Source organism: Halichoeres trimaculatus, unplaced genomic scaffold (genome assembly GCF_033239565.1).
Source record: "Halichoeres trimaculatus isolate MK-OKI-2021-1 unplaced genomic scaffold, fHalTri1.1 fHalTri1_scaffold_12, whole genome shotgun sequence".
NCBI classification, from domain to species: Eukaryota; Metazoa; Chordata; class Actinopteri; order Labriformes; family Labridae; genus Halichoeres; species Halichoeres trimaculatus.
The window spans coordinates 28,844,244-28,867,623 of record NW_027437190.1 but is presented as its reverse complement, the minus strand read 5'-3'; the positions used below and the strand labels follow the sequence as shown (position 1 = coordinate 28,867,623).

Below are 23,380 nucleotides of genomic sequence, written 5' to 3'. Positions count from 1 at the left end.
TAAACTGCAGCAGATCGTCTTCACCATGTCTACATGCCTAAATGCATTGAGTTGCAGTCATGTGATTGGCTGATTAGAAATTTGCGTTTATGAGCAGTTGGACAGGTGTGCCTAATAAAATGGCTGGTGAGTGTATAATGTATTCTGTAATGTAGTTTTGACATGGAAGCATAAACTTTGCATAATTAATTACTCCCACACATGCTATCAAACAACCTACAGACTGCACCCAAAGTGAAACAGGGGGATGGATGACTCTGTGAGCACACAACGACAGGTTGTTGTTGGGTTAAATGAGAAACAGACTTGCAATAACATCCACGCTATGAGACGATTAGCTGTCGGGGAAACTCTGGAAACTGGAAAATAAATGAAACACTTCCTCCTCCCACAGAAGGGGCCGTCTGAAAAATCCACCCTCATATTTTCTTAGAAACTATCTGTCTCAAATAAATGAATACCTTCCAAATACGCATTTGTCTCTGCTGGGTTAGTTTCTTCAACAGCAAATCTATCATGTGGAGTTCCACAGGGTTCAGTTCTGGGTCCTCCTCTCTTTTTTCATTTACTTGCTTACCACATGTAGAGAGTGACAACAATTTACTCCTACAGGCAAATTATAGAGGGCGATCAACCTGATGAGCATGCTATAAGGGTTGAAGCAAGAGTGAACCCATGCATGCACAAAAGAACATTAAATCTATTTTACGTTTTGTTTGCATTTTGCAAAAACCAAGAGATGCCCAGATCCCTGTTCTTCTTGGTTTGAACTCACTTTTGGCTACCTCCCAGTTTGATTTGGTTTTTCCACAAAAATGTAAACCAACAGACAACACGGCAACCAGCGGACTTCATTGAGCAATCAAGAGGATTACTCTTCAATACGATTGAATTTTCAAAAGGCACCAGAAACAAACAAACAAAAAAACAAACAGGAAGCTGTTTATCAGATCCATCTGTCTTGTTGGCATCTAGTCAGTGACATGGAGCAAGATTAGTAACTCAGATTAACTCAGATTTAATGATTACAGCAAGTCAAAAATGTGCGACAGAGCTCTGGGTCCTTGCTGTTAAATCTCTGTACGGCCCTGATACAGGTCTCGGACTCCTCCTTTAGGGATAAAAACCTGGGTCCCTGTCCCTGGAATGTTCTTATAGTTGAAGATCTGCCTATCCAAGACATTCAGTTACTGATCTGAAACATTGTGAGCCAGTGATTTCTCCTCCCATTTCCCAGCATCATCTGGTGTTTTCCTAACAAAGAAAGGTTAAATGCACACTCACATGCATCACACACTTTCATGCTGCCTTATTAAAATTGTTGTCTCCTCACAAGGTACTTTCTGTTCTCTATCTGTCTCTAATTCAAGGCCTTCCTGCGTTTCACTGAAATACTCAACACACCCAACACACTCTGCAGTTATTTGCTGAAACTCAACAGAAACACTCAGCAGTTACTGGGTAAGTATATGGGTAAACAAGATTAATCATTTAGCTCTTAAGCAAAACCTTTCCTGTTAATGGTGTCCGTTCTTCCTTCCTTTCCACTGAGTGATTTGTAGCCTCTCAGGAGCTCTAAATCTTCTGCAAGTACACACATTATCACATGGCCGCAATAGCACAAATTAATTTAAGAATGATTACAGCATTAACATATGAATTATTACAGCAACACTTTATTCAAAGCCATATCTTCCTTCATGATCAAAGTTAATACTTAATTATCGGACTAACGTGTGGATTCAATTCACTGGAATCTAATGAAATAATTTTATGTCATTCAATAAAAATCCAAATGAACTCAATCAGCACAAGCACTCAACTTTTGTTGACTGAAAAATGTAAGATAGTTAAATTTTCTGAGACAAACGTTTGTCTATTTTGGCAGCATATATTGTCTTTTTGTTTTGAACAAAAGATTTTCATACTGCAAGTTTCACTTGATGGCAGGGGTGTGCAAAGGGGGGGCCGAGGGGCCAATTTTTAAAATGAAAATGTGCCTTCTTGGGGCCAAAACGTGGGTTAGCGCTAAAACGTCATGTAAGTGCCCATTTAGGATCAGAAATGCATGCTTAGTGTCCTTTTGGGATCCAAAATTTGCCTCAAGTGTCCTCTTAGGAACAAAACTGCACATCAAAGTGCCCTCCTGGTTGGCAAAACACACATCAAACTGCCTTCTTGGCTGGTTAAAACATGATTGTCCTCTTGGGTGGCAAAAATTCATGCTAAAGAGCTCTGATGCTACTGCTCTGTGGAAACCTTTGCCACTGAAATTACTGCAACTAATGCTTGCGAGCAGTTTCAGGCATTTAAAATCACCACAAAAAGAAATAGTCGTGTCAATTTTAGTCTGGTTTGCTTTTTTTTAAGATGTACGGAGGCATCAGTGTTGATTTCAGACTGAATCATCAGCAGCTAATGACTCTGAAAGGAAAACAAATACTGTAAACAACAGATAGACAAAACCTTTGTGGCATGTGTCTCCACTTCCCTCTGATAAAGGAGGCCCAGACTAGAGAAGAACTTTTTTTCTTGACTTCACAGATGATAAGACTTTGCACAAAGTTTGCTCTTTATACTGACGTTTCACAAAACAGGACAGATGGTTACAGTGGTTACTGAAAATGTGCACAAGCAAGGAAAACAGACATTATCAGACATCTTGATAAGGTAGCGTGCGAGCTGGTGCGACAGTACGAGCTGATGAAGCGTGCATGACCATGACAATGTGAAGCTGAGACAACAACATCCTTCAGCAGTCAAAGCGTTATGCAACAGTTGGATCCCGTGTTGCAAAATCTGTGCGGAGTGGTGTGAGAAAAACGAGTGTGTGAGCTGATGCATTATCGACTCAGATGAGCATTAAAAGTAGTTTTCAAAAGGTCCACGGTACACTGTATCTTCATTTACAGTATCATTACTGTGTTTTTCCCCACAATCCTTTGCTATGAACAGTTATATACCAAAAAGACACTTTTCCAGTAAGTTTTTGCAGACATTACGGTAAAATACTAAGACAACAAAAAAATCAAGACAGTGTATGTGCAGTGCAGTTTGAACAAAGTCACAAACAAAACTAATCAGAAGATATTACAAAGTTTACAAATTAAACTTTTACATTATTTACACTCCTCCACCTCTCACACTTTTTTTGAATACACCGAAAAAACATGTCCCTTTATTAACTATTAGTCCAGAAGCATCTCTAGCTGTGCAGTCCGTCTCACTGTGCTTCTTGTGCTTCGTGTGTTTCGTTCTCCGTGTCTCCAGAGTCTTCTTGAATCGTGCTGCAAAACATCCACTGCTTGACGTAGTTGGAGTTGGAGTTTTTGTGCTCCTGGAATAAAGCCATCTGCTCAGCCATGTTTGAGTCTGAAGCTCCGGGGCTGCTGCACTCCCCAAAACCGCTGTCAATGGTGTCCAGGTCCACGTGAGGGTAGCCGTCTTCTGACAGCTCGTGTGAGACAAACGAGTCCAGTGATACCCTCTCTGGTTCGTCAACCTGTGCATGTGGCTCAAAATTGACATTTTCCAGTGATAAGTCGTTGGATACCTGGATGTCCCGCTGTGGCAGCATCCCACTTTGTCCATCCAGCCTTGACGCTGGACGTTCTTCTAAGTCGTCCCCAAATGAACCAAAGCTTCCTCCGTCTCTGTAACTCCTGAGCGTGTTCACAGAGCTTCTGGACCGCTCGTCCCCGCCAAACTCGTCTTCTCCTGACAGCGTCACGGTATTGATGGAGATGTGTCCGCTGGAATGACCTGTACTCTGAGAGCTGCCACCATCCTGGAGGAACGGCAGCATGTCGCTGGGGGGCTGCAGCATGTGGAGGAACTGACCGCCCTGCGTCATCTGACCGTCTTCGCTGTTGCTTCGTTTCTCATCGTTCCACTGGAAGATGTCAGGCTCCATCTCGCTCTTCCTCTGAGCATGTGCGCTGATCTTCAGGTAGTCGTACTCACTGAATGCCGGTTTCACCCACTCCTAAAACAGAGATAAAAGAAGGCATTAATACAGGTAACTAGCTTAGCGTTAATGCTGAAGGGCTTGAATATAAAACAACACAAGACAGTTTTGTGGCGCAGTTGGAGAATGCGCTTGGTCGGTGATCGGAAGGTTGCAAGTTCAAGCCCAGCTCTGGGCGACACATGGCGATGTGTCCTTGGGCAAGACACTTAACCCCTAATTGCTCCCACTGCTGCGTCAGTGGTGTGTGAATGGGTATGAAAGGGCGTGACTGTGTTAGATGTACTGATGGATAGCTGTCATAGTAAACATTGGATCCATCAGTGTGTGAATGTGAGAGCGAATGGGTGTGGATGGGTAAGTGTGACCTGTGGTGTACAGCAGCTTTGAGTGGTCCATGACTAGAAAAGCGCTATATAAGCTCAAGTCCATTTACCATTTACCATTTATTTATTTTCTCTGTATCTGAAAACTGAAACTGGAAACGCCCTGACTCTAAGCGTCTCTGAACAATTAACGATGCGGCAATGAGACTTGCTGCTGCAACCGGTTGCTCTGTGAGGCTCATAGGTTTCTGGTAATAATTCATTTGACCTTTCATTTGGAGACCTGCACAAAAACCAACAAATCAAAACAAAACTGAACAAAACCAACACAAACAGCTCAGGTGGGTCAGGTTAAACACAAAGAGCAATCAGGTAAAAGATAGTCCGATAAAGGCTGCCAGGCTATCTTTGAATGTAATATGCTTTAAGATACTCAGGGGGAACCAGTTCAAACACAAGTCTACTCCAACTTAAACAGAAGGGCTCTTATCACAAATCCATTGTATCAATGTATTTTTCCTTGCAGCAAAGTAAAAACACTATACAATCTATTTTTTCCTTCAGTGACAAACATCTGACTTGGGAGGTCCAGTATAAGACACATCACATCGAACTCAAAACTTTATGAAATACTTTTCCTTTTTAAAAAAATATATATATATATTTCTGACCAATACTAGATACTGACTAGATATATGAGTTGAATGTATAATTCTAAATTAGACTGATTTTGTTTGTGAGACTTTAGAAATCTTATTAACATATTTCCAAATAATTGTGTTTTTGTTTTTCATAGAGTTTTGGGGGGAAAAATATTACCATTTAACATAAAATATCAAAATTTTGCTTTATTTCACTTACCCAGTCTGCCAAGTCAAAGTAAAACCAATCTAAGATGCCAAATGTCTTGGACATTTTCTTTTTAAAAATTCATTTAATTAGTATATATTTGCAAAATTTAAATTTTCGCTTTGCATTTTTTTCTTTTTGGTATTTATGATGTGATATAATATTGATTACTTGTGTTTTTGGCACCATAAGTCTTATTTTTGTCCCCTTTTAACTTCCATTTTAAAATCTAGGCTAAGTGGCATTTGGTTTTATCTTTAGCAGTCACCGAAATGCAAAAGACAACCACAAATTTGTTCATCCTGAATGAGCTTTCATTGCACATGGGGCCATTTTTGCATAAAGGTAGCATGAAACATAAAAGCCTTAGTGCTCTGTCTGGAGCATGAAGATGCAAAAAGGTACGATGGTGCCAGCCAATGAGAAGTTAAAAAAAAAAACAAGTATCCAAATCTCTAACTGAATCCTGAAACTGACAGGAAGCGAGTGAAGGGACGCCAGTTCAGGCCTGATGTGACCTCTTTCCACTCAGCAGGCGTGCAGTATCAACACTGATTAACTACTTGAGGCTTTTTTTGAGTGTAGTTACTAAGAAACAATGAGCCAGCATTCAAAGGGATCAAATAGATGTTATGATAGGACCTGAACAGGACAGCAAAACATCAACATGAGCAGTAGTTATGTCCTGAGTTCCAGTTACAGTGTGATGTGTTGGAAAGACACTGATCAATAAAGTTGAGGAAGTTATACAATTTATCATAAATAAAGCACATTGCCACAGTCATTTCATTGTAAGAGGTAAAAAATTGTTCCAGTATTCTAGCATTTTGCATTAGCGTTAAGCTTGATGCTGATTTTTAGCTTTTAAGGAGGTTTTCTGTGTTGTGAATACAGGACACTTCACACTGAGCTCTGTGGCTGCTGGTTGCGTGTTAGAAGAACACTGCACAAACACGAGCAAGGCTCTAATCTTCATCAGCATCTTCAAACTCTCAACAGGTACAACACAGACAAGTTTTTGGTTAAAAAAGTTATTTCCATGTGCCGGAGGGGACGATGTAATCTGCTCTAGATCTGATCTTTTTCCACTAAGTGCTGAACCACTTCAAAGAAGCAGGGCTGCGGCGTGTGCAGGTAGCTAGTTGCCCTATCATGCTTATGTTAATGTGCATTTACTCTCATGCAACGTAAAGAACTTTACGGCAGAATACGGCAGAATAAAATGATTTACTCCATAATTAAAAGATTACAGGGTTGTATGTTGCACTAAATGCAGGAACAAAACTGAAATTCTGATTCTTATTTGATCCCTTTTAAACGTGCAGACGTGGATTTGTAGGAAGAGTCGTTTCTCTTACTAAACTATTTACATGAAGAAGTGCAGTCCTGACACCTCAAGTCTCCATTCAGCGAGATGCCAGCCAGATAAGGATGAATCAGTTTTTTTACAGCCAGAGAACGCCACATCCTGAAGAACAGAGCTAAACATCAACATCACTGAATGATCTCTGAGCAACAGAGGAAGCACGAGCGATCTTCACCGCAAGAGTCAGAAGCCACATTCAAACTAGGTCGAGGATTTCTGAAACTAGACCGTTAGCCGTGCCAGACTTATTTAGAGGAAGTCATTTACAGGACAAAAAACCTGTGGTTTGTTTTATTAAAGAATACGTTGGGAAAAAGTGGCCAGATTTATTAAAGAATACTTTGTGAAATGATGCTGAGGTTCATTACTTATAAAATTTGTGAAAATGTAAATTTAACTATCAGTTACCTGAAGCTGATTATTATTAGGATAGATTATCAACATTTTCTTTTAACAGCCCCTGAATGGACTGTGTTCATGAAGTGCTTTCTCTGGCCTGTTGTCCACTCAAAGCGCCTTTACAGTACTGGTCACATCACACCACACTCGTGCACTGAAAGCAGTGGGTTCTGTGGTAAACACACAGCTAGCTGAGGAAGTGCGGCTTTGAGTGTCTTGCAAAAGGAAACTTTAGCTCAAACCTCCCAAAAAAAAGGTTTGTGTGTCAGACAATGCTTCCACAAACAGCACTATCCACTCTGCTGCTCTAAATTTCCCTGTCATGGGAAAAAACAAAGGGATATCTTGTTTTTATACTCATACTTTAAATGAAATGCAAATGTTTCTGTGCGCTTTGGTCCTTGAAGCTCAGAGTGTTTCATATTTAATCAAATTTTAGAATGTAGCATTCTTAATTATTCCCATTAAAGCCCATCTGGTAAACCAAAGCACATCTAAAAACTGCTTATTATTACCATGAAAGATAAATACATTGTCATTGAACATCCTACGGTGTGCCTTGCTGTTATTTTTGAGGAGCAGTTGCAGTTTTGGTTTGTGGACCAAGTTTTCTTTTCACTCCTTTCCCCTCTTTACTGGACATACTTAGTGAGACTAAAGTATCTAATCAGTACGTATCACATGCAACTCTATCTTGTGAGTGCCATGTCGCCTTTATTTGCTGCAATGGTACCCTCTGCTGGCCAATGTTTGTAAACACACGGAGACTTCAAGTTCACATGTAAGAGGTGAAAGAAGTCCACAGGAAGAAGGGATAGTGAATGTTCCACAGTGTTTTTAGAAGAACAATTGTGTTTTTCAATTTTAAAGCCAGTAAGAGCAAAAACAGCAAAATAAATAAAAATCTTTCTTATGTAATAATTTATTGGCTTATTGATTTGTGATTCTTCATTTATTATTCTAGCATGTAGTTCTTTTTGGTGATTTTATTTGTCTTTAAGTTTAATCTCTAATTTATTTATTTTTTTAATTAATTTTTATGTATTTATTTTTTTTTTTTATTTATTTAATTTATTGATTTTATTTATTTATTTATTTAAACTATCCACTATTCTATTGCTATTTTATTACTTAAGCTTATTTTTACTATTTGAACTGTTTCAATGAATATCTTTTATAGGTGTACATCAGTTTCTACTTTACATATTCTTCAAACAAAATAAGCTATTATTACTACTACACCCAATCATGCCTGATTATTGCATCTTTCCCAAATGCACATCTATTGTATGTTTAATCTAAATTGACAATCTCCACTTAATTTTGCATCTGCTTAAATGCAAAAATATAAAAGAAAAATATCAACCAATATTTTTTTAATGTATATATGTAAATAAATTTAGACAGTAAATGGTTAAAACAACAAAGCCCTACGTTTAACCATAAGTGTAAGAGTTGAATATCACAACTTTTGGGGTCTTTTCCCACACTGTCATATAGAAACTTTACCCCATCAGCCTCAAAATGAAATTAGACTAATTGAAGAGAGAAAAAAGGATCAGCATATCCCTCAAAGCCTCTAAAGACAGAATAAAGATCCACCTTTGAGGCTTTAAGGATGACATTCAGAAAAATAGTCTTCACAGGGATATCAACAAAAACAAAAGATAATCAAATAAACCCCCTCTTGTGCTTTTATCAAGGGGAAATCAATCTGCTGTCAGCCTGACACAATGACACATAAATGATCTGATCTGGGGTATTTTCCACCAGGTGGGGAACGGGTCAGACTGTCACAGAAATATCCACCCACAGCATGTCACACAGATGAAAAATGAAAAGCCTCTTGAAGCCCCTGCACACTGAGTCATTCCCCTCATAAACTCTCACATGCGGAGTCAGGGAAAGTCCCTGCGACATGGTACAGGTGTGTCAAAAGTCCCCTCTAGGGCACCACTTGCTGGAATTATTCAGAAACTACACACAGATCCATCTGACTGTCTCTTACCTTAAAATTCCCTCCATGGTTGAGGTAGAGCGGCTTGAAAAAGTTGTCTGGTGTGGGGACAAATGTGATCAGGTGGAGTTTCTTCTGGAGATATCTGGAAGGATTTTAGATTCGGAAAATGAATGTGAATGAAGAACATTTTATTCTTAATTCAGAAGAGTCTGACACTGTTTCCAGGATCTTTTCAGTTTTCATACGTGCAGAAAAGAGGTTGTGATATTTTTTTAATGCATGACTAATAGCAAGCAGACAGCTTGAAATGAGTGTCATCATGAAAAAAACACTAACATAAAAAGCTAAAATAAATCTTTCTTAAATAACCAGCTCATGCAACAGTCTGTAAACACATCACACGCTTACAAATGAACTCAAAGTGAAACCAAGACTAACACCTTTGTCTGCTTTCATTACATGTAGAAAGGTGTAAGTATCCGTGACCAAACAGCCCCCAGACTTAACCCCTTAATTCAGACTGAACAAAACATGAACTTCAAAACGCTCATGATGGGAGGATTGGTTTCAGCTCTGCATTTTACTTCCGTAAAACGGAAACAATACATATTGCACAAATTTGCAAAGCATTTGAGGACTGCAGCTTTCTTTAGGCTTGGAGCTCTTCTGAGCCAAAAGCAAAATGAAATTTCACACAGCTCGCAGACGGTTTCATCTTATCATCTCAACAAGACAGGAACAAACTCAGACATTGTGAGAGGACAGCTCACTTTTTGAGCTCTTTGCTTGCACTCTTAATAAGTGACATCTTCTCGGTGTCTGTCGCCAAGGCTCAGCATGATTTCCTATGTCTGCATCCACTTGAGTGCAATGTGCCGTTGCACGTACAGCAGTGGTTTCTCTACATGTGGGAGGTGATGCCAGGAAAGTGTATGTACTGAGGTAGTGAGAACTTTTGCTAATCACTTACTGGAAGAAGTGTTGCTGACCTTCAGGCTTAATCTACTTTCACTTTGCCAAGTTCGCTTTCTGAGCAAGGAGTCCAGAGAGCGCTTTCTGTAAACTTAAGCAGGAGTTTAAGCTTGAACTTGATCTGAACTTTCTGTAGTTGGTTCTGTCTTAAGATAAGTTATTTGCGTCTCTATCAGTCATCATTACTGAAAGGGGCTGTGAAGAGTTTTTAAGTGATCTTGAAAAGTCTCCCTTCTAGATATATGCCCAATCATAATCCAGACTTTAAAATAGGATTATCAGCCCCAATATTAAAGGTTATAGGTATTTCAAAATGCTATTTCATAGCTTCCTGATCAGGTCAAGCAAGACTGGATTGATTCACAGCACATCTAGGTCTCCAAGACAACACCACGCCGGCTGACGAAGTTTAGTAATGAGAAGAGAGATCTGTGTTTTTTTCTGCTGAAAATGATTTCTGTGATTAATTTTGTAGTGATGGTGGACACAGGAGCCAAACTGTCAGACGGAAAAAGGACAGAAAAGGATAAAAAAGCTAAACAGGAGAGTGACACAGCCCGAGCTAAAGGCTAACACAGGGGCTAATCTGTTTTCTGATAATGTTCATTCCAACCCACAGTCAGCAGTTATTCAGCAGTGGTCTGTTCAAACTTGAGAGTCTATCAATAAAAGGAAGAGTGAGGTTACATTAGCTCTGCTTGGTAGATGACTGGCAGGACATAGCTAACCAGGATTTACTAGCGTTACACATTACAGACAAGTCTTAGAGCACCAGACTGCCAACTGCCCTAGATATAGACGGCTACGAAACTACTTACAAACTGACTGTTTACTTGTTGTCATGTTAGCCTACAGATACGTCAGAGCACCGGGCTGCGGATAGCGCTGCATATAGCCTGCTATTACAATGCTTGCTTGATGTCACGTTTCAAACCGTATCACTGCGTAACTGTACTGTTAATAGCTTTACTTAGGCGCGTTGTATCCAGCAAAAAGTTGTTTTGAACAAAGGAAATCTGTTTCGATCCGATCTCGCTAAAAGTAATTTAAAACAGTGTGCAGAGACTCCAGGCCAGAAGGTGGCGAGGGAGTGCAATCAAAACAGATCCTCCTTGTAGCATCTTTAACAAATACTGAAGTATGGTTATTGAAACACAAAGTGAGGCTTTTGGATAAACTTGAGTATTTTTAGGACTGCAAATCACAAGACCTCTAACTAGCACTGTGGGTGACCTGCAGCATCAAGGTTCAAGCTGGATGTTTGCAGTACTTACGTTTTATTAAGATATATCACAATCCCAAGGACACCAATCAGGGACAGGAAGGCAAGGAACCATTTTTTATCAAACTCTGCAAAGGAAGCAAAACATGTTGAAGATTTCACATTTTGTTCACATAAATCAAAAACAACTATAGACTTTATGGTGCAGCTTCAGAAGTGACACTCGAAAGATTGAAATCTGCAACCAGCCACAACAGCCTGACACATAGAGTAAGACTTCTTAAATGTTAATGTTTCCTCAACCTTCAATCTCTGCTGAGCTTCCCGTTGTTTTCCATTCAGTCGAGGAGCTCCATTCACTCCACGGACCCCAGTAGAAGTTACGCTCAGGATCAAATTTGGCCCTCACATCCACAGTGTACTTCACACCAGGCTGCAGGTGTACATGCTTTATCCTCGTGAGCTTCCCATCCTCTGTATACGAAAGAGCTGGCTCCTGTCAGAGGAGGGAAAGGAACATTTGAGTTGAAGGGACACAGTAGAAGTCTAATTCTCCATCTTTATGGGTTTTGTTGATGTTTCACCTCAGACAATTTGCTGCTCTCCCGTATGCGCACATCGTATGTGAGACAGTCTTTTTCGATGCTGTGTTCCCAGGTGATGTTGTAAAAACCGTTACTGTCTGTCACCTGGACATCGAAAGGAGGCGGAACGGTGACTGCGAGAGAGGAGGAAACAAAAATATGTGCCAAACAATGTCAACTGGGTATCAACTTAATGACCGCATCATGTCAAAGATTTAATTTCCTTTTTTAAGTCTTGAAACCAGAACAGCATCCAGGCTGAAGCTGAAACCCCCAACGCCGTTCAATACAGATACACAGACTAGCAACTTTTTTATCCAGAATAAATTAACGCAACATTTCAGCTAAAAACACACAATCTCCAGTGATTCAGTCTCCTCTTTTATTAATGTTTACTTTTTTCAAGTTTTTTTAGTATATTTCCCCTTAAATTCACCTTTCACTCAGATATCCGTGTAAAATGTGTGTTGATCACACCAGAAGTGACACCTGATAACCATGTTATCTTCTATTTCATTTAATGGGAAGTGAGGTGCGTTGGTGTTTGCTGCAAATACATGAGTACGTGGGAAAGTTCCCTGAACTCCTCTTTCATTATATCACCTTTAAGCAAAACAGAAAAGTGAAAGTTGAAGTAATCCCTTGCCCTTATGAGAAGCTGTTGGATGCATACAGCTTTTGAAAGTGTATGAGAATATATTTTACCAATAGAATAACAACAGTGGCTCATATTTAACCTCTTATAGACTCCATGCTCATATTCTTTATTTAACTGATCATCAGAGAGGATGTCCCTGTCACTTTGATCTTTGACCTCATTCAAATTTCTCCTGTATCCTAATCAGACCAGCAGTCATAATGCAAATTCTCACTTCAAGTTTTACTCACCCACATGACCCAGATCCCAGACAGACGACTCAACGCCCTTCACGCTGACTCCACCTCCGTGTTGAGTGAAGGTGGTGTTGCACATGGTTCCAACATAGGCAACATCTTCAAGATTTTCAGGATACATGACGCACCAGGACTGTGGCGGTGTGATTTCACAGCTGGAGTGGGCCTCTAATTCAAAATCATCACTGTAAAGACAAACACAGTTGTAACCGATAACACTCTGTGACGTAGGTCGAGCTCTCGGCTTTATTGATTGTGGTTTCACTGTGACGCAGAGTTGCTCTGTTATCTCCTATTATCAGACTGGCAATGTTTCTTAAAAGCACATAACTAGTGGGTGTGAACATTTTTAAACTCTAAAAGAGTATAATATCCAACCTTGATGCTTGTGATAATGTATCAGTTTGATCAATCTGATGCTTTTATTCAATCTGCTGGAGCAGTGGTTTCCGAACTTTTCAGCCCCAAACTCCTGACCTGCAATCTCCAGCCATGCAAATACACTTACATGTCGATCTAAAACCAACAAGAATGACTTAAGGTACTTAACTTTGCTAAGCGGTTGGCAATTAGATCACCTATGGCTGCCTTTCACCAAAACTACCTTCTGCCACGACTTGTGCTGCTGTTGCCCTGGTTTATCACCTCTGGGGTCTTGTGGCAACAAAGAAATGTGGGAAAGAGATCAAATATTTTCTGTTTGCATGATTCAATATAACAGATGCATTTATGAATGGTTCATGATTTTCGAAGACATTTCTTGACCCCTACTTTGTGAACCACTGCACTACATCATACTTTTCTCTTAAACAGCAGAATTAGAGCAACATTTTATACATTACTAATGGCGCATTTAAAGTCATTAAATCGGTTTATTGGCTTTGATGGCACCAGGAAGCACCAGTTTTCCACATTTCAGGAGTTGAAGCAATTACCTTTATTTGTCGGCAAAGTTTCTTTAAAAAAGTCTCACAAACATGTTTAAACTGCTTGGGGCAAACCCACTGTGTATATTGTTCTTTCATGTCTCAGTCTCTATCTACAGCAAATTATCTACTTCCGTCACTAATGATAAAAAACACAGGAAAATGTCACATCGTGACATCACTGACAGGTGTTAATGCAGAAAATGTTCTGGTGGAAACTTCTGGTAGGCAGAGTTTCAAGACAAACGCAGTACAGCTCTGCAGTGTTTCCATTAGATCAGAGCAGCTGTTCCAAAGCAACTCCACCAAAGATGGCCCCAAGGCAGTCCATTTGAAAATGTAACGTTAACGCTATGAACCAAGAGCAGGGTGTTAAAGTACTCTACCTGCAGAGGACAGAGACGAAGACAGGTGAGGGCAAAGAGGCCGAGCAGGAACAGTTCACTGTGACATTGTAGTCCGTCGTGCAGCTGACGTTACAGAACGATGATTCTGAAACAAGGAGGAAAATTCTGGTTCACTTGCCTTTTAAAATATTACTGCACTTTTTATGCTACATCTTTTAGTTTTTTACTTTTAAATTTAGGTCTTCTATGTCTTGTTCAGTCAGTGGGTAGAACAAAGAGCAGGGAGTGGCATGTGGGCAAGAAACATGGGCACCACTTTACATGGGGTGCGTGACTGAACCATTAGGCCTGACGTCCTACCATGTTCAGCCATCGTCTCGCAGAAACACTTTTTCAAAACTGAAATTTACCAATATCAAGACAAATCTCTACTAAGTGACAAAAAAACATTTATCTAAACAAGAAGGAGCAGTAAATGAAGAAATTCAAATCAACATTCCAGAAAGTATCGCAGGTGAGATGAACGTACCTCCATAAACGGACGAAGCGAGGCCCAAAAGTAACAACAGCAGTACAGTTTCAGGAGCCATGGGGAAACCCACTTTTTCAGCCTCCGTTAGACAAAAAACACTAAAAATATAATAAAAACAGTAAGAATACAAACAATTATCTTATCTTTTACAAAGAGTTAATAGCATTAAATTATCCAAAGGAGGTGTGACTGATTTCACCTGTATGTGGAACTGAGAGCCAAATTTGTACCAAGGTAAATTATTTTTAAACAGAGCAAACATGTGTAACCCTCCAGCAAACTTACAGGTGAAAAACACATCCAGAAGCACAAAATTTTATCAGACAGGAACAAATCTTTCTAAAAACCCTAAGGTAACATCCTGTTATTATTGCCTCTAATTCAAAACTCAAAAACAATCTTACCTTGTTTTTATTCGAAGTTCCTGCCACCTAACCAGTTAACCAGCTAACAGCATCACTGATGCACGGCTGTCTGTGAGAGAGTGTTCAGGGGAACGTTTCAGGCTCCTCGCAGCGCAGGCGTCATCATCAGCGGCGTGACTCAGGATGTGGTTTCAGTCTCTCTGGCTTTGTCTATGCGGTGTCTTCCCCCAGCATCCACTCTGTTCTATGAATATGCAATAGTTAACTATAAAGAGTCAACAGGAAACTGAAACTATAAAAAAAAAGAAATGATAGCTTTTTTTTCAAAGTGTGGTTTGATCGAATTTAATGGAGGCTTTTGTAGAAGAAAACAAGGGTTAATTTTATCTTCAGATGAGGAACTGATAGAAGAATAATCTATTTATAGAAAATGTTCCTCTTAGCATGTTGTGATCCACAGTCTATCACATAAGTTATAACAAAGCACAAACATGCTTGTACATACACACACACACACACACACACACACACACACACACACAAAAAAAAAAAAAAAAAAACATGTTTCAGTACTGAAATGAGTCTGAACCCAGATAGCAGAGATGTTTTTGATACCTTTCATCAGACCCTTATCAGACACCTACATGCCTACACACCAGCATGTCTGGAGACTTGAGAAGTTTCCATCAGGGTGTTGTCAGACGCTGAATGAGTCATAATCCATCTGTGGAGCCCCTCACATCTCACCATGCGTTTAAAATTAGCTTGAAATGTTTTTAATCAGAAAATTCCCAATTAAATGAAAAAGTTCTCTACCATGAACTACACAAAAAAAACTGTACAATGGCACACAAACACTTGGTGTTTTGCACAGTGGGTGGGCCTCAGTGGTATTCAAGCCACAAAGTAGGTGTGCAGACATATTTCATATCACACCTTTTACAACTATTATTAGTCAAAGCCAGATGTTCTCACACATAAAACTGCACAAAGCCATGCACCTGCACCTCTGAAAGCTGCTCGAACCTTCAGCTGGTGATTGATGTACACTTTAAGCCAGAATTTCAAATGTCAGGCAGTTCCAGTTGCTCAAAAAGAAACCAGCCAAATATTTGTGATCAGACTAATATGAAATTAAATATTTTGGGGGGATTTGGACTGTTGCTTGAAAAAGACAAAACACTCTGAGATGTTACCATGACACCTCAACAATTTATAATATCAGAAAGAAAAATCAGCAGGTAATGACAATAACTGCTGCTCTGCTGTGCACTTTTCCCCTTCAAGTAAATTTGAACTGTATTTTCTATCACACTGAAATAGTGAAGTACCGTGCAGGGTGCTGTCCAGGTTGGATCTGTGTGCTGCTGCTTGTTGTATTGATAATCAGTTTTAGGTTACAGCCATGCAGAGCCAGTCGTGCAAAATAGAGTCAAAACAAGTTCTCAGAAATTTAATAACCAAACTGTGCCCACAACACGGAGAACAGTGACCTGTGAAAGAAGAACCTACAAAGGTCACCGTGTCTACGGTTTACTCTGAACTTAACACAGTTTACAGCTTCTTGAAACGATACATCCTCTGACCTTTGAATTCTGTTTCAGTTTTTCAACACCTACAAAATGCATTACAAAGCACAGTTTAACAAAAATGCAGACAACATCAGATGTATGTCCTCTGCTGATTAAGTTATACCCCCAAATAGGAGAACTGAGCATCTTGTGCTGACTGACACAGTATTTTCCATGTGAATCTGCAAACATGACAAACAGTTTTTCAAAATAACTCTAGAGTGGCTCATCGGGTCACTTGTCTCAAGTCTGGAAGAAACAAAGTCGGGGCTGTGTTGGGAAATGGGACGAAGGAATTAGTTTTCCATAAGTCCATCAATTCTAAACTGAGTATTTTTAAGCCAATCTTTGATTCTTCATCTTGATAGACAATGAATTAATCAACTGTTAATAGGTGAGGAAAGGAAGTAAGAAAAACACATTTTGTCCATCCTAAATGACAGAAAATCTTAACCAGTTACTGGCTGGCTTTTTATATTATTTTATTATGTGTGGAATAAAACAGTTAAATATTGCTTCAAAAACCACTTCTGGTCATGTTCTGAAATCTAACCAATGAACAAGAGTATTTTCAAAAAAATCACCCAATGTAACTATCGAAGATAACTGACTGTACTGTACACAATAAAAGTGTTTTACTATTATCAAAATGTTAAATTTTAATGAAAGCAACCAGCAACTAGCCTACAACTACATACAGGAATTATATATATTTCACAAGAAATAGAAAGTGTCTATTTAAAATGACATTGGTCAACCACAAATTTTTTAAGAACAGCAGTTAATATTAAGTGACGTTTACAGTTTCAGTTCAGGATAATTTCACAGTTAATGTAGGAGAATCAAAAAAGACATTAAGTTAAATAACGTAAAATAAAACCTACCTGTGTACGTCAGATTCATGAAATCCAGTTCTTTTTATCAAAATGTTGGCGAATTCACTGACCTTTGGTGAATTTGATCCACTCGTTTGACAGCGGAAGTCACATTTGGTGGACAACGTAAACATTTTTCACTTTGAGAAAAATATATATCCAGTAGGCCGCGGTAATTCAGCTATTAAGAACGCCAACCGCAAGAAAAACCAACGGAAGAAGTGAGGGTTCGCACGCATACAATTCCCACAATGCATTGGAAAAGTACCCGGAAACAGAAGAAGACAGTCACCTGACTTGACTTGTGTTGATGCTTTTTATTTGACAGCATTCAGCTTCTTTAAAATAATTTTCATTTAATAAGGATAGTTAGTGAATAAGTCGTTATGTTACGACCGAAGGCGTTGACTCAGGTTCTCAGCCAAGCGAACACAAACGGAGTCCAGAGCACACTGTGAGTACTGTTTGTCTGTTAGCAACATGCTAACAGGAGCCTTCTAAGTGCAGGAGTTATTTTTCACCACAACACCTTTTGAGCCTATAGGAAGTGTTGTGGTAGTTTTAAACATATCGATTTTCAAAGTCACACAAAAATTAGTATTTCAGTTCAAATATTTTTAAGAATTTTAATTTTTGTTCATGTTTGTCAGAAGATTTTAAACATCGCCAGGCAAAAACAAAAAAAAAGATCATTTTATTCTTAGTTTGCATTCGCTTAACCTAATATGTCAGACCTACTAAAGTCTAGACGATTTCAATAATCATACCCCTGTCAAATAACCGGAAATATCAAATTTGTAATTCAGTACAACTCCTGAAAACCCTGTTTATGCATCTTTAAGCAACTTTTCCTCATTGACGACTCATGTTTTGCTCTCTGCTTCGACTGCTCAAATGTTGTCAGAGGTAAAACTGACGTTAAATGTAAAAAAAGGAAGTGGATCTGGAAGCCCTCTGAGAACTTTGTGGCTGGCTTGAACCAACTGAAATGTAAAGTCATGCCTCTTTGACCTTTTATCTGCAAATGAGATGATAACTGTTCTGATGGGAAGAAGTACAACAATTTTTAAAATTGATATAGACATTATGAGCAGTTTTGACAACCACATTACAGATAAACTTATAATACAGTAATAGTGATCTGTGTTACAGATGCAGCTGTCCTTTGTTAGCCAAGATTGTTCAGAAAAATGCTGCACAGTTTTAATTATCTACAGTAAATATCAACAGTCTGATAAAATTAATATCTTAAGATTACATGTGGAAATTTTCTGTCTGAAAACACTTTCTATACGGGAAAAGATTAGCAAATACATTATACATCCAACTTTATCCACAGGTTGCATGAGTTGACTCTAACAGTCTACTGTAACGTTATTCACATCTTCTTCTGCCAGATACTGAAACCTCAATCTTTCCTCTCACCAGCTTACTGAACAATGAAGGCTCGCTTCTGGCATACTCTGGGTATGGAGACACAGACGCACGCGTGACAGCAGCCATCGCCAGCAACATCTGGGCGGCCTACGACAAGAACGGCCACCAAGCCTTCAACGAAGACAAACTCAAATTTATACTGATGGATTGTATGGTAAGAGGAGTGATGTGTGTCTCAAACCAGTGCAGCTTTTAATACATATATGAAGAGTGATTATGATATTTATTATTTGTTAACGATCCCAAACTGTTGCATTTCCTGACTCTGTCTCTCATTTTCTCTCTCAGGAAGGAAGAGTGGCCATTACTCGTGTAGCCAACCTTCTTCTGTGCATGTACGCCAAAGAGACGGTGGGCTTTGGAATGCTTAAAGCTAAGGTGAGAGTTTTGTCTCTTTTTCAGTTGTTGTCCGGAGTCATGTGATGTTTTCACACTCTTTAGTTAACAATAATGAGTTTTTACTTAAGACAAACATGTTAAATAACTTAAAATGTAAATGTAATTATGAAATGATTTAACTACTAGTGTATGAATATATATATAAGGTATGTTCTCCTGGGCCAAAGTTGGCCCGGGAGAACTTTTGGCCTGCTGCCCATGTTTAAATTTCTATTACATATATATTTCAAATTAATTTGAATAAATGTAAATATAATAGTCATTAATAGGGGAAAAAGTTTAGAGGAGGTGTCCAGTTTTATTAATATTCCTTTTTTTTAAAAGATGGACAATGCACTATTTTGGTTTCATAGGAGCATGTTGTGTCCCATGTCCCATGTAATTTTGCAGTAATGGTAGACACTGGAGCTGGACTGTCAAAAAGTAAAAGGAAAGAGGGGCAGAAGAAAGCTAAACAGGAGAGTGATCGAGCACAAGCTAGAAGCTACAGGCTAAGACATGGGTTAAGCTGTGTGATAATGTTCATTCCAACCCACAGTCAGCAGTTATTCTGCAGTGGTCTGTTCAAACTTGAGTCTATCAATAAAATAAAAAGTGAGGTTATGTTAGCTCTGCTTGGTGAGGTTGGAGTTGGTAGATGAGCACTGGTAGGACATAACCAGGATTCACTAAAGCCGCATTTCCACCAAGGAGTCCACTTCAGTTCAGTATGGTTTGGTACAGTTAGGCCTGATCCCGTTTGCGTTTCCACGGCAAACTGTGCCCTCTCGTAGTAGGCAGCGTGTAAGTCGGATGCCGAAAGTCGCAGCTGTTAAAAAACAGCTTGATGCCGTGGCAGCGCGACGCGGTTTACCCCGCTAATAAATCCAACGAAGAAGGAAAAATGCAACACAGTAAACAAAGAGCATAGATGGAAGACATGCAGCATTTCATCCTCTCTGTGATTGGCATGTAGCTCTTTGATACAAAGAACAGTCAAGCTTTGTTTCAGAGAAGTCTGTGCCGCCAGGAGAAATGCAGCCGCTGTCGGGGTAAGTGACGATTTTTTTGACCAATCAACAGTCTGTAGTGTTGTAGCTCCACCTTCCGAAAGCAGATCGGTTCAGTCTGGCACCCATACGAAAGGGTCCCAAAAAGTGGGACGGCTCGTCTCGGTTATTTGGGAATATGTCCCGGGATAAGTCAGTGGAAACGCCACAAATTGCATGGTGTACGGAGACAAACCGAATCGGTTTGCTTGGTGGAAATGTGGCTTAACATTACATGTTCCGGACATATCTCAGAGCATCAGGCTGTGAGTAGTGCTAAAAAAAGCCGGCTACTATATTATAAGGTTGGGAAGATATGCTATTCTCGGGGTGCCAATTCTATTTAAATTGCAATTCTTCAACATTTACAATTTTTGCGTTTGCTTTTTTATCCCCATGTGAAAAGTTAAACGATGATGAAAATGTCTACAGACTATATCAGGAGCCATATTTTCCCATAAAATGCACATCAAGTGAGTCAGAGAGAAACATTTCACCCCCTGCTGGAGAAAAGTGGGAACTTTTTTTTTCAATCAAGTTTATAAACAATGACTGAAATGAAGAATTTGAATTTAAAAAAAAATAAAAAATTTTTTGACAAAGAATCCCGATTTTGATATTGTCAAACAAGAAATCCCATAATGTGGTATTTTGATTTTTTTTCTCCCACCCCTTCTAAACTATGCTACAAACTTATGCAGTTTTCTAGTTAGGTTTCAAACTGTAGCTCTACTTAACTGTTGATAAACACATCACGTTGTCATGCTGTATCCTGTGCGAAGTTGTCTTTAACAAAGAAAAGTAGAGTCAAACAGAAGATCCTCATTCATTTTTTAAAAACAAATATACACCTTGTTAAGAGTGACGTCATCACGACAGTGTGGCATGATTCCAGCCAAAGGTGTCGCTGCAGTCCACTTCAAATAGAGAGTCCTCTCAGCCTTTTTAACAGAGAAATATTATATTATTTAATGTTGAGGTTTAGCTGTATTATGTATGCCATCCTCCACCACGTCCCCACGTTTCCTGTCTCTCTTGAGCTGTTCTCTGTCAGTAAGCTCAACTCATTTTTTAAGCAAGTGTAAACTGGCTCATTGTCAACACTTATGTGTGTTTACAGGCAGAGGCTCTGGTGCAGTATCTGGAGGAACCATTAACCCAAGTTGCAGCATCATAGTGAAGACAAGCCTGGGGATGTCAGTTTATGCCTGGAGATAAAGAAACATATGATCCAGGTTTTACATGGACTTCTGTCACATTCTGTACATGCGTAAATCAATAAGTGTGTGAGTGAACATGTGTGCAAGGTGAAGGGGGGGGATTCTTAATGTATTTATAACAATGATTTTGAGCTTAAAATTTGGTTTAGTTTGTTCCCCTTTTCTCATCATACGACTGTCTGCTCTGAAAGTCCACCTGTTTCCGTCAGTGAGAAGTCTGGGTGTAAAGATGCCAAAATGACTCCATTAACTGCAGGTCCACAGTTGATTTATTCATCTGCAGTTTTTTCTCAGCCGTGCCGATCACAGTGAGGCAGAAAATTGGACATTTTGAAACCCATCAGAGGGTCTAAATGCAGATAATATAAAAGTTTGTGGAGACCTTCATGAGAATTTCTGTCTGATAAAAATGTAGCTCAGTTTTTTCCTGTGTTGTTTCAAAGCTGTCAAATAAACAATTATCAAATCGATATTTACTTTGTTGTTGTTGTTTTGATGTGGGCTTCTTTCATGTTATGAAATGAGAACAACATGACTTAAATAGTGGTTAGAGTGAAAACATCAGGTGTACCGAGATTCTCAGGAAGATGAGGCCCAAAATGATCCGTGATATTGATATCCTCGAAGATATTTTCTTGCATCAATGACAAATCAGAAGTTCTGCTGAAAGGAGTAACAAGTACCAAAATGTAACACTGATAAGGTGGAGGCTGTCTAATAAGCAGGGTCAGCTCAGTGTGTGTTAAATCAATGTGAAACACCTGAGGAGTGATGTGTAAGAGCTCAATTATACGCCTTTTACACACCTAAGCTTTTTTATGGATTGATTTTTCAGGGTAGAGACAGAAATCATCCTGTTATTTAACGCTTATAAAAAATAAAAAAAAACATTCCTTTTGTTATCTAACACACATTTCCACAGTGCTTTCAAAAAACGGTTGTTTTATATAACACGTTTTCATTTCTCAATCAGAACACAACAGTTTTTCAGACAATCACAGGATGTACTTTTTTAATCTTCTCTGATTCAGACTCTGTGTTTGCTTACTTGTAGTAAAAACTAATATTAAAATTGATTTATATCATTTGACTCAAGAAATGACAGGAAAAACAGAGAACGTCAAGATAAATGCAGTTTAACTACAGCTCCATGATGAATGGGTGGACTGTGTTCATGTAGCCCAGGGGTGTCAAAACTTTATCTAAGAGGGACACAGTGGGTTTTTTTTTTTTTAATTACCAAACAGATCTAATTGACATGTTGATTAACTTGACAAAAATAACACATGAATACTCTTATTTATAATTTCACTAAGTGTTGTCAAACATGTTTGCTCCATCATCACAGACTTATGAAATCAAGCCTCACCTGTCCCTCAGGTGTCTCTTGATACCAGATGGTTAGTGGTCAGTCTTCTGAAGTGTTATGTGCAGCTTAAACATCAACAAAAGGCAGGTACATACCAAAGGCCGCAGGAAAATTGGGCTGATTTTTGTCCTGATGTCCCTCTCACGATCAAAGCCAGCAAAGGCCAGATTGCCTGATGACATCATGTGTGATTTTCTTGTAGAGTGGGGTGTGTTAAGAGTGATTTCTTCTAGTCGGAGCTGCTCGGAAGGCCTCCGAGTGATCAAAGATAATGAACATGTTTAATATTTGTGACTAAAACTCCTTTAATGTGGGGTCCAGGTACTGGAGCAAAGTCAATCAAGATGCGAGCTGACTCAGCTGACTGACTGAAGAGGAAGTAAGGAATCTATCTGTAATACTTAAAATGACTTTACTCACCACCAACGCATTGTTATTCATACAGCCCATAACCCGGCCGTCTCCACAACCTTTTCCATTATTCCTTTCCTTTTGTGTGTTTTTTTCAAAATTCTAGAGTCAGAAAACAAATATCTTTGCTTTTTCCCATCCGTCCGTCATGTTCGTTTACACCAAAGTCACGTTTTACTACGCAAGATTTGGAATATTGAGCGTGAAGAAGCTGAAGCTCTGCTGAAAAATCTGTAATGTATCTGTGTGTGGTGTCCTCCGAGTGCACACTACACACTGTAAGATCAGGAGAGAGAAATCTTGTGTGATCTGTCTTTTGTTATCATCAAGTGTGTGGTCTCTAAATGTGTGAAGTTTCGAA

General features: G+C 39.1%; 2 protein-coding genes across 3 annotated transcripts; one reads left to right on the top strand and one right to left on the bottom strand.

Annotated features, from left to right (window-relative positions):
* Positions 1-2,515: 2,515 nt before the first annotated feature.
* Positions 2,516-17,364, bottom strand: il21r.1 (interleukin 21 receptor, tandem duplicate 1). 2 transcript variants are annotated; one of them, XM_074684459.1, is made up of 10 exons: positions 17,165-17,364; positions 14,749-14,953; positions 14,342-14,442; positions 13,852-13,957; positions 12,534-12,724; positions 11,646-11,779; positions 11,365-11,557; positions 11,114-11,189; positions 8,916-9,009; positions 2,516-3,985 (listed from the first exon to the last, which is right to left on the bottom strand). In XM_074684459.1, the coding sequence occupies exons 3-10, from the start codon at positions 14,400-14,402 to the stop codon at positions 3,224-3,226; spliced, it is 1,617 nt and encodes a 538-aa protein (XP_074540560.1). In that variant the 5' UTR covers positions 14,403-14,442; positions 14,749-14,953; positions 17,165-17,364; the 3' UTR covers positions 2,516-3,223. The 2 variants fall into 2 exon arrangements, with proteins under 2 accessions (XP_074540560.1, XP_074540561.1); XM_074684460.1 differs by having other exon boundaries at positions 17,227-17,364.
* Positions 17,365-17,371: 7 nt separating this feature from the next.
* Positions 17,372-21,699, top strand: lamtor2 (late endosomal/lysosomal adaptor, MAPK and MTOR activator 2). Its single transcript, XM_074684461.1, has 4 exons — positions 17,372-17,609; positions 18,584-18,746; positions 18,881-18,970; positions 21,140-21,699. Exons 1-4 carry the CDS (start codon positions 17,542-17,544, stop codon positions 21,194-21,196), a joined length of 378 nt encoding a protein of 125 aa, XP_074540562.1. The 5' UTR covers positions 17,372-17,541; the 3' UTR covers positions 21,197-21,699.
* The last annotated feature ends 1,681 nt before the right edge of the window (positions 21,700-23,380 follow it).